This window comes from Alosa pseudoharengus, unplaced genomic scaffold (genome assembly GCF_046254945.1).
Source record: "Alosa pseudoharengus isolate Yale_2024_CS ecotype anadromous, Long Island Sound unplaced genomic scaffold, YU_APseudo_1.1 YU_APseudo_1.1_scf_8, whole genome shotgun sequence".
NCBI classification, from domain to species: Eukaryota; Metazoa; Chordata; class Actinopteri; order Clupeiformes; family Clupeidae; genus Alosa; species Alosa pseudoharengus.
Genome location: NW_027468870.1, coordinates 13,486,528 through 13,497,721, shown reverse-complemented (window position 1 = coordinate 13,497,721; position 11,194 = coordinate 13,486,528). Strand labels below are relative to the sequence as shown.

General features: G+C 40.9%; 1 protein-coding gene across 1 annotated transcript; it reads left to right on the top strand.

Annotated features, from left to right (window-relative positions):
- Window positions 1-237: 237 nt before the first annotated feature.
- st6gal1 (ST6 beta-galactosamide alpha-2,6-sialyltranferase 1) lies at window positions 238-7,792 on the top strand. Its single transcript, XM_076274885.1, has 7 exons — window positions 238-441; window positions 736-1,110; window positions 1,432-1,696; window positions 3,580-3,677; window positions 4,198-4,299; window positions 4,662-4,836; window positions 7,524-7,792. The coding sequence occupies exons 1-7, from the start codon at window positions 250-252 to the stop codon at window positions 7,790-7,792; spliced, it is 1,476 nt and encodes a 491-aa protein (XP_076131000.1). The 5' UTR covers window positions 238-249.
- The last annotated feature ends 3,402 nt before the right edge of the window (window positions 7,793-11,194 follow it).

Here is an 11,194-nt window from a genome sequence, read left to right as displayed (position 1 = left end):
GATTACCAGTAAATAGGCAGATATGGATAGTTTGCAAAGTGATTTCATGCTCCTTAAATACAGTGTTTTACTTTGATACATGGCGTGATTACTGTATATAGTAGTTTATTTTGATACACTTAAAATTAAGGTATTTGATATTTTATTTAAAAAATACATTTTGATGTATTCTTGCCCATCCCGTCCCACACCCCTCTTTCCTCTTTCTTATCTCCCCCTTTTCACCTTTCACAGATCACTGGAGCGGGGATGGACCGCGTGAGCCAGTTATGGCGGCTGCGGCGCCGTGCCCGCAGAGGGGCGCTGTGCATGGCACTCTTCTGCATGAGCATGGCCGTGCTTTACACGCTCTGTGCTGAAAACAGTGTGCCCGTTACGGATGCCATCTTTGGGGAACGGGCCAGGACCCGCGCTCAGCCAAGAGCACACTCTCTTGTCAAGGTATTGTAAAGGAAAGTCCCAGGTCTTTCAGTATGGTGATCAAGTGTAGCTACCATATTACAAGCACATTACATATATACATATTCATACTGATATTCATATTGATATTTATATATTATATTAGTTTAGATTAGATTCAACTTTATTGTCATTTAGCAGAGTACAGGTACAGAGCCAATGAAATATTGTACATATTGATGGTACAGTTTTATCCAGATATACAAACTGTGCAATGCATACATATTGATACTTTTGCATATTTATATGCATATAAACGTTATGAATTATTTGAAGGTGTTGCGAAGTGGCGGGTCAAAGCCCATCTACGTTGACCCGCAAAAGCTCCCCGGGGTTGTCCCTGGTGACCCGCGCCGACCCATTCCCGTACTCTCCTCCGTCAACCACTCCTTGGAGACGGACCACCACCGGGACGTTCGCCCGAGGCCCAAGGATCGCAAGCCCCACGGTGGCTTCTTCTCCTGGCTGCCACGGCCTTTCACCCGCGCCATTGAGACCTTCTTCGGAGGGCGGCGCAAGGGTGAGTTGAGCGGCGCCGGGTCGGACACTGAGTTCTTTGGGCCGAACGGCACCCTGGGAGAAGTGTGGGATGATGAGATGTCGAGCACCATGCTGGGGAAGAGGCTGAGGAAGGTGGTGCAGAACTATCAGGTGAGGAGGGCTTCACAGTAGAGTTGTATTATTTGATTTGCATATAATTAATACATTTCACACTCGTTGTGTTATATCATAATGATGTTAGATGGAGATGGAGTAAAACTAGCTAGCTACCTGAAAAACCTAGCTAGTTAGCTAAAAAAATCTCCAGCAGCCCTGTTGGCACTGATAAAAGTTTGATAACATGCTTACCGTCCAATCACTACCTCACTTTAAACTTTTTGCACTGTACAATTTTTATTATTATTTTGTTTTTTATTCATTTCTATTTAATGAACATAAAGAGTTAACCAGTGTCTCCATCACCAAACCCAGGCGATGAACAAGTATGGGGTGCAGTTCGCTGACGTGGGAGCTGGGGCTCGCCACCCCAAGCGCTCCGGCCCCGAGCTGCTCTGCCAGATGAAGGACAGTGTCTCCATCAACACCCTGACCCAAGAGATGGAGCCCTTTGCCCACTTCCCCTGGGCCACCCAGCTGCCTCCCCGGCCCCTGAACATGGACATCGGGCCATTCAAGACCTGCGCTGTGGTGTCGTCGGCAGGATCCATGAAGAATTCTGGATTAGGCAAAGAGATAGGTATGAGATAGGTAGGAGCTGATCCATGTATGTATAGTATATATACTTTTTTGATCCCGTGAGGGAAATTTGGTCTGCATTTAACCCAATCGGTGAATTAGTGAAACACAAACAGCACACAGTGAACACACAGTGATGTGAAGCACACACTAATCCCGGCGCAGTGAGCTGCCTGCTTCAACGGCGGCGCTCGGGGAGCAGTGAGGGGTTAGGTGCCTTGCTCAAGGGCACTTCAGCCGCGGCCCACTGGTCTGGGCTTGAACCGGCAACCCCTCCGGTTGCAAGTCCAAAGTGCTAACCAGTGGGCCACGGCTGCCCACATGTATTTGCAGCCTTAGGGCGGTTTATTTTTACATTTCTTAGTGATTTGATAGTACTGCAGTATAAAGTGCAAAATAAACACAGGTGCTCCATTCTCCATTTATTACAGTATCTGTTTGATGGTGCACAAAATAGCACCACCAGAGGAACCAGCTCCCCATTTACAAAAAAGAAACTAGGCTCACCTTAGAAAAGGCTCACTACTGAGCTCACCTTAGAAAAGGCTCACTACTGAGCTCACCTTAGAAAAGGCTCACTACTAGGCTCACCTTAGAAAAGGCTCACTACTGAGCTCACCTTAGAAAAGGCTCACTACTAGGCTCACCTTAGGAAAGGTTGCAAATAAGTAGGCTAGTGTGTTAACCATTGCTAGAAGCCAGACCTGTAAGTAATGGCTTAACTGTTATATTTGTTGATTTTTCTTTGTATTTCACAAAACCTTGTCCTTGTTAAAAATGTGCCTCCACTGACTTCTGTATTCAAGGTGAAACAGAGAATTGAGGTTTTATTCCTGGGACATTGGTGAAGATTTGCCAAGAGTTAAAAGGTGCCATCTCCCCTGGTGCCAACCATAGCTGGCTAATCAGTTCTCCTCCCAAAGGCCCACAACACTATTCTCAAAGTATTTCCATTGTCATGGGGTTCTCCAACAATCTGGCACTCCGTTATCAACTATTACCCTTGGATAAATACCATTATCCCACCCGCCGCTAATCAGTAGAGCAAGAGGTGCCAGTCCCAAAAACCACAAACAATCTGTATGCAAGTCAATATCGGTGTGCAAGTGTACACTGCATGTACAAGTTGTGCTCTGTTACCTACAGTATAACACACTGCACCCTGTTTGGGATATTTTTGGAAACAACTAGAGGTGGCTTACCTCATTCTTGGTTAAGAGGTCCAAGCCTTACCCTTAATGCTGTGCAGGACTATCATGTTTTGTGTATGTTTGAGTGTTTCATCTGTTGTCTTTCCTTGTCCTATGACCTTGCTCACCCACACACTCATTCCCGTGATACACATATAGGAGCTACCACAGCAGAAGTGTCTGCTTGTGAAGGGTTCTTGATGTTACCTGAAACGATGTGTGAGCGTTTGAAGGATGTGCTCCAATACTCTCCCCCACTTAAGAGTTGTAAAATTGCCTTTTTCCCCCCCTATAGCCTTGACTGCACTGTCTGTGCTCTATATGGATGTCATTACACATACAAATCATTGCAACCTGTTCTGAAAAAACAAAAAAAGAGGAGCCCTCTGAATTACTAGCTGAGTTCAGGTGTGGTTCCCCACAGGCTGATAGAAGGATTGACTATTCAAGAATTTGATGATAATTCTGAGTCAACAATATTGTCAAAAATACTTACTAATTACTGACTAGGTATGGTTACAAATGTTACACAAATAGGCCTAGTCTCTTCAGCTGCTACTTTTTGATGCCACACTTAATATCAGCAATGTGTAAGATTTTACCACTCACTACCACTCAAATATATATATTTATCATTTATTTAATATGTTTGTTTGTTTATTTATTTATTTATTTATTATTATTTTTTAAACAGATGCCCATGATGCTGTAGTGCGGTTCAATGCTGCCCCCACAACTGGCTTTGAGAAAGATGTGGGCTCCAAAACAACAATTCGCCTCATTAACTCCCAGGTTAGTAACATCTCTTCTCCTTCTGAACAGCTGCCATTTGTTACTGCCATGTCATACACACAGTGATAAGACAAGAATGTGCAGTAATTGCCTGGATGATTCTGGCTTAATACCGTCTGTTAATTTTGGAAGCAAATCCCTTACATAGGAGAGAAACAGGTCAAAGGCTCGTATGAGGTCAATGAGAAAAGCAGGAATATTGCCTTAGAGCCCCAGATCATCTGGTGCCTCTCTAACAAGGCTAACCATTTTTATGCAGACACACTGTATTACATTGTCTGTGCAAAAGTGTAGGCAGAATGCACACATGAATTGCATAGTGGAGGAATCACCTATTGTTGCACCAGCTACTTATAGAGAATAAGGAAATCCAAATAAATAGCTTTTTCAGTTTTGATAAGTGTTTTGTTAACTGCCAGGCATTTTGAGATATGGAAACATTGCGAGAGCATATGTGTGTAATTGGTCATGAAGAGAGTTATCTCTGCTGTGTGTTTTGGTTTTGGCTGGCGATGTGTAGGTGATGGCGTCGGAAGACCATCGGTTTCTGTCCAGTTCCCTGTACAGCACTGGCATCTTAGTGGGCTGGGACCCGGCCCCCTACTCCTCAGACCTGAGCGAAGTGAGCAGGCAGCCCCCTCTCTTGGGCTTGTTCTCACACCGTACACAGTGTTTGTGTTTCTTATAAATTCCAATCCTAAACACAATATCTCCATTGATGAAATTAATAAGTCAGGTTATTTATTTGTGTGTTTTCAGGTAGTAGTATCAGTGAAATTGTAGTTGTGTTGTTTTGATAAATGAAATAACTATAACCTACTTGCAGTTCCACTGATTATACCTGGAAAACTAATCAAACAAATATTTATGAAAATTCATTAAAATGGAGGATAGAGCGTTTTTGAACCAAATTCTTCATATGTTGTAAATGTAGATAAAAATAAAATAATAACTTCTGCAAACTTGTTATGTCTGCCTCTGCAGTGGTACAACAAGACAGATTATCCCATCTTCCTGCAATATCAGCGGTACCGTCGCCTGCACCCTCAGCAGCCTTTCTACATCCTGCACCCACGGGTGGAGTGGCAGCTGTGGAATCGGATCCAGGAGAACATGGCAGAACCCATCCAGAAGAACCCCCCCTCCTCTGGCCTATTAGGTACCCACCACCTACTGCTCTACACTACATAATATCATTTTCATTATCACACCGGTGTTCACAGGGCCGGTGGAAGGCTATTCTGCACCCTGGGCGAAATAGGAATATGTCGCCCCCATGTTCATAGACTGTGTGCCACTTTCGACTGTGTTCTACCTTCGCAGAAGCCCCTGGCTGCAGAGTTGAGATCGTGGCTGGTCTCTATGTGTGCAGGAGCTCAACATTGCTACTTTCCAGCGATACTGGACCACATGAAAAAAATAACATATTACATATTATTATTACAGGCTATATTATTATATTATACAGAAATTGGATTACCTATTGAATATTATGCCGTCTGTTAGGTGTGCATTTAAACGTGATATTAGGAACTGATGGTAATTTTGATACCATAGATTTAATAGAGACCCAGTCAGACCAATAGTATGAAAAATCAGGAACAGAGTTTATTTACAATGATGTGCATCAAGGGAGAGACAGCATGACTTCACCTAAAGATCCATCAGCTGCTCTAACTAGACAAGGAAATAGTTAGAGTTTAAGTATCCTTCCAGGCTGACGGGAGATGGCGTTGGTCATCCCATCTCACGTGGACTACACTGAATCAGACCCTGATTAGTGGCAGCCTGGCAATCCGGAGCAGATATCTAATGACGCATCCATGCAGAACAGTGAAACACTGCAAAGTCATAATATTCCTGCTTATCTCTAAACACAGTCACACAGAGATATACACAGGGACAGTACAGATATCATACAGTCATTACATAGAATCATACTTTTAGTATCAAAGTGACCCACTAATGAGAAATGCAGAACATTAAACCACATATTGGAATATTGGACATAATGCAGAACATTAAACCATATATTGGAATATTGGACATAATGTTCTATTCCACTTTCTCTCAGTCCCCCTTTTTCAGCCTTTATGGCTGGAACATTTAATCAAATAATGTCACTATATAAAATATAAATGATTATACACTTGTTTCATTAAAGTTAGTCAGATCCAAATAAGCAGGTACGTGATTAGATATATGATTTAACTGATTTCTTCATAAGTCATGAAAAATAATAATAAGTTCTGAATCCAATACTCTCAAGTCCCCCTTTAAAAGACTTGAAGCCTTTGACACCAAACAATAGCACACATTCTGATTGAATCAGGATGAGCCTATTAATTAACTGAGAGTAATGCAGTAATTGTGTCTCTTTACCATGTGTATAATACTTAGGAATACTTAGGCAAAGCTGAATATAAAACCAAAACACATAAGAAATGTCGCTCAACAATTCTCAAATAGAACCCAATAAAGGAAATGAATCAAATGAAACATGGTTACATGTATAAAAGTGGCCCTGATTGTCTTGATTTCTCACAGAGTGTGAAGAAAAAGTTTACAGACCACAGAGTACCAGTGATAACAAGAATAACCAAACAGTTCAAGGGGAAAAGAAACAATAGACAAAGGGGGGGGGGGGGGGGGGGGGAGTAGAGTCTGTAAGGCTCCCCCTTTTTAACCACTGATTGCACCTGAAACAAAACACAGAGATATACATATCTGGGCCCAAGGCCCCAGTAGCGCTTCTTAAGTTTCAGCTAACATTATTAAAAATATTTCAATTGCAATACTGCTATGGTCTGTCACCAAACTAGTAATTAGCAATGAAATATAAATTCAAATGATCATAATCTTCATGGATACTTTGTTTGTGTGTGTGCCTCATATCACAAATTGTTTATCATACAGCAAAGCTAAGTTATCTTAACCTTTTTCCACATTGTTTAAAGCAGGCCTAAAGGAATGTTTTAAAGATCTTGGTTAAAACTTTATTCTGAACATATTCTGAACGTCTGAAACAAATGGAAAGTTGTATTTTATTTTATTGCATTGCTGTATCCAAAATAATTGTAAACAATATGGTCTAGTATGTATGTCATCATACCACATTATCATCTTGACACTGGTTTGCATAGCTGTAAAACAGTTGTAAAAACCTTTTCCATGTCAATGAAGATAATGTGGTATGATGACATAGATTTAATAGAGACCCAGTCAGACCAATAGTATGAAAAATCAGGAACAGAGTTTATTTACAATGATGCGCATCAAGGGAGAGACAGCATGACTTCACCTAAAGATCCATCAGCTGCTCTAACTAGACAAGGAAATAGTTAGAGTTTAAGTATCCTTCCAGGCTGACGGGAGATGGCGTTGGCCATCCCATCTCACGTGGACTACACTGAATCAGACCCTGATTAGTGGCAGCCTGGCAATCCGGAGCAGATATCTACTGACGCATCCATGCAGAACAGTAAAACACTGCAAAGTCATAATATTCCTGCTTATCTCTAAACACAGTCACACAGAGATATACACAGGGACAGTACAGATATCATACAGTCATTACATAGAATCATACTTTTAGTATCAAAGTGACCCACTAATGGAAAATGCAGAACATTAAACCACATATTGGAATATTGGACATAATGCAGAACATTAAACCATATATTGGAATATTGGACATAATGTTCTATTCCACTTTCTCTCAGTACGCACTTCGAGTGTCGCTGTCTCATATCACCCCGTTTTTAAATTGATATTATGATGTCACATGAATTAAAAAAATAATTTAAAAAATATCATAACCTTTTTTTTTCTCTTCTTCTCTCCCAGGCACAGTTCTGATGATGTCGTTGTGTGAGGTGGTGCACGTGTATGAGTTCCTGCCGTCTCGCCGTAAGACCGAGCTGTGTCACTACTACCAGCGTTTCGTCGACGCGGCGTGCACGCTTGGGGCCTACCACCCCTTGCTCTACGAGAAGAACCTGGTCAAGAGGATGAACCAGGGGCTTGACAGGGACATCTACACCCACGGACGGGTCACTCTGCCAGGTTTCAGCACTTTCAACTGTACCCGTGGCCTCCCGGCTGCCATGCACTGAAAAACGAATTAAGGAATGAAGAAGCTCCAAAAAAAAACACCATCCACCATCAACACTGACCACAACGCCAAAAAATTTGCTTTGACACTTAGTTTAGCAAATCACTTCATTGAAGACACAACAGAGTGAACAACACTGCCTGATAACACGACCATGTAATATGAATATGCAACAGCATGTGTAAACCACTAGGAGGTCTCCTAGTCTAGTGTGTTGATCTCCTACTGAAACGTTTTACTCCACACATGGTCAGAGACCTTGTGAGATAGCTTTACAGGTCCCCTGGCAGTGCAAACCAGCGTTATGTTTGGTGAAGTGTGGCATTTCTCTGGCCAACTGGCCAGACCCTAACAAGTCACATGTATAGCATCTGTGACAATCTCACATACACCGACGAATGGATAATGCTCTAGCTATGAGCATACCATTATTGCTCAACATATATAGAGAGCAGTGGGAGTTGACACTGCCATGTCTAAAAACTATTACAGTAACAATAAGCAACAATGAACATACACCTTTACCCCTCTAAATCCAAAATAAGCATGTTTGTGTTTACAGTTTACAGACAGCATGTCATATTGCAACTTTACACTCTGAACGAAGGACACAATACATTTTGTTTTCATTTTGCTTATGCTCTGAGCATACACATTTTTGAATGTGCACTTTCATAGTATAGGCACTGAATTTCTGTGCAATAGGCATGTAAATACTCTCACATCAGTGATGTGAATCCAGTTCATGTCACCTTCTATATGCTCAGTGGAGCTATAAAGTATGTGGCAGAAACTGCCGTCTGTCTAAACGTTCTGTTTCCTGCAGCTGCTACCACTCTTACTGCACTGTGTGACCTACGTGTGCCAAATAAATTCACTACCAGTGGAGCTTGTTCTCCATATCTACTGAGACCTACTGGAGCACTTTCCAGCAAGGCGTTTTTGCATTGTTGATCAACTACCATAGTGACATGGTGGAGAGACACAGTTACTATGGTAGTTACTCAACAATGCTTTAGGTGGAACAGGGGCCAGAATGGTACTTTTTTATGCATATTTACTTATTTTGTGGTTGCCTACTATGATAGATATTGGTAGAGCTAAGGGGGGTATAAAACAGATATTATTTGATGTAGTATCTAATGTTTTCTACAGAAAGGTAATAAATGCAATATTTGGTACATTCTTATGTCCATATAGAGATCATTTGAAAGAGTTTGCACATTTAATGCTGTGAAAATACTTCAACCTTTGTTCAAATGCTTCAATCTTCAACCTCTGCCCTCTTGATAATCAGATTTTTTTCTCTTCCTCTTATTGCATTGACCATCACCTAGTTATTTATATATCAAGAAACTTTTTTTTTCTTAATAAGGAATGTAGAATGATAAGTCACAATTTGACTATTTTTTGAGTGTGTAGCCATTGTCAATACCAGCGAACTGTCAAGCTAAGAGTCTGTACAGATAGTAATAGTAGAGAGGACAGAAGGATAAAGTTAGCGATTAGCAATTAGCTGAATGCCTATAGCACTTCTAGGAGCATTGCAGAGACTGCAGCAGTTGTCAGAAAAACCTTTCTGAACACTGTGTGAATGTTTAGAAATGTTTTGATTCTGCAGCCATAATGAAAAGAGCCCAGCCTGCTGATTTTTAAAGTTTCTCAGAGTTATAAAATTCTGCTTGTCTAGCATTACTAAAAGAGATAGGGCACTCATTTAGGACAGTTTTGTGCTTTGAGACACGTTCAAACACTATGTTGGGATAATGGAAAGTCTGTAAGCCATTGCCAGAAATATTGGCATTTTCAGCAACATTAGGATCCTGACACACAGCAGATATGAAAGATGTGACTCAGAATATAGTTTCCAATGACAGTGAAATGAAAACAGAAATATCAACCCTCTGAATGCTCCATTGATTGCAATAAAATACTTAATCAGAATCCAAATTTAATCTTGAAGGCTATTATAATAATGAAAAGTACATGGACATTTGTATGCTATAGATGTCTATGTACAAGGCTTTAAGTAGCATCATTGTGATTATACAGAATTCATCATATTCCCATGCTTGGGATTTTGTAAATTACTGCACTTGACTCCTAACACTAACTCTTACGTAGCATGCACCATGTACAGTTATATGTATTATATATGTGTTGTAGGCGACCGCTGAGCATGCCATACACCACTGTAGACAGTGTGCTCTCTCTTCTTCATACTGAGAACGCTATGCAACAGAGGTCAAGTTTAAGTACATGCAGATTAGAACTCTAATATGTCACATTCAATTTAGAACTCCAAACAAAGTTACTGTTGTGAGTTTCATACTTTAAGTCAGTTTACTTTGTTCAGTGGAAGAACAACCCAGCTTTCAATGTCAAAAGTAAACCAATGGGTTAGACAAGGCTGAAGGCTGAAGTGTTCAGTGTGTAATACATTGTCCAGCATATTCCATTCCTGTTTATTCCGCACAAAAGATGAACATTGCTCTCCAGCTCTTGTACTCTGCCAGCTAGCTAAATAAAATGGCGGTGTCCTACGGCCGCTAAAATGTTGTCTGATTGTTCGTTCGCCACTGTAAAGGTTTTGAAATGTATTGCTTCTTATTAGTATGCCATGTATTTAACTCCTGGGATGTGTTACAGCTGCTTCATGTACTTAAAATTACCAATCAGAAAACACCCTGAAATTAAAGAAATTTACAGGAACACTAAGTTATCGGTCTGTCTCTGTAAATCAAATGTATCATTGAGCAGCTTTTTTAAAGAAAGATCAATTACACCAATGAACAGCACATAGCACCTATTGTAGGTCTGCCTACCAATATGAAATCAGTGATTACCTCAGGTGCCATGTCATGGTGTGCCTAAATCATTTATAGGACACATGGACACCTGTGTAATAACTTTATCAATGAAAGACTATCACAGGACACTGTAAATCCCAACAGTCAGATCTTTACCAAAATTAAGTAAACATACTAGATTTTGATCCGAGGTGATCAAAATAAATGTTTATTAGTGTTTATTGTTACAAAGTTTTATAAAGTTGAGCCAGTACCAACAAACACATGCTATTTTCATTGAAAAAAATGTTTTATTTTATGTGTGAAAGGGCAACGTTTTCGTGTTAATTAATCATCTTCGTTAAGTCGGTATATGGTTAAATTACTCATTACAGGGCGAATGAAGGCTCTCTCGCCCGCTCCTACTGCCTGTAGGAAGAATATCCCACTTGCAAATTCGCTGTATCCTACCCGCCGACCTTCAGTCTCAGACATAGCGAGAAGCAGGATCAGTTTACATCCTGCATCCCCAGCACAGAGGCAGGCTAACGAAACACTAGCGATTGTTGCAAACATGTGTATAATGGCAGAGCCGGCGAAGAAGCAGCGAAAAC

Excerpts from the sequence above, each read along its gene's own strand:
- st6gal1 (XM_076274885.1), top strand. The coding sequence starts at position 250 with ATGGACCGCGTGAGCCAGTTATGGCGGCTGCGGCGCCGTGCCCGCAGA. Across the intron at positions 442-735 it reads GAGCACACTCTCTTGTCAAG|GTGTTGCGAAGTGGCGGGTC; the intron begins GTATTGTAAAGG and ends AATTATTTGAAG. Across the intron at positions 4,300-4,661 it reads ACTCCTCAGACCTGAGCGAA|TGGTACAACAAGACAGATTA; the intron begins GTGAGCAGGCAG and ends CTGCCTCTGCAG.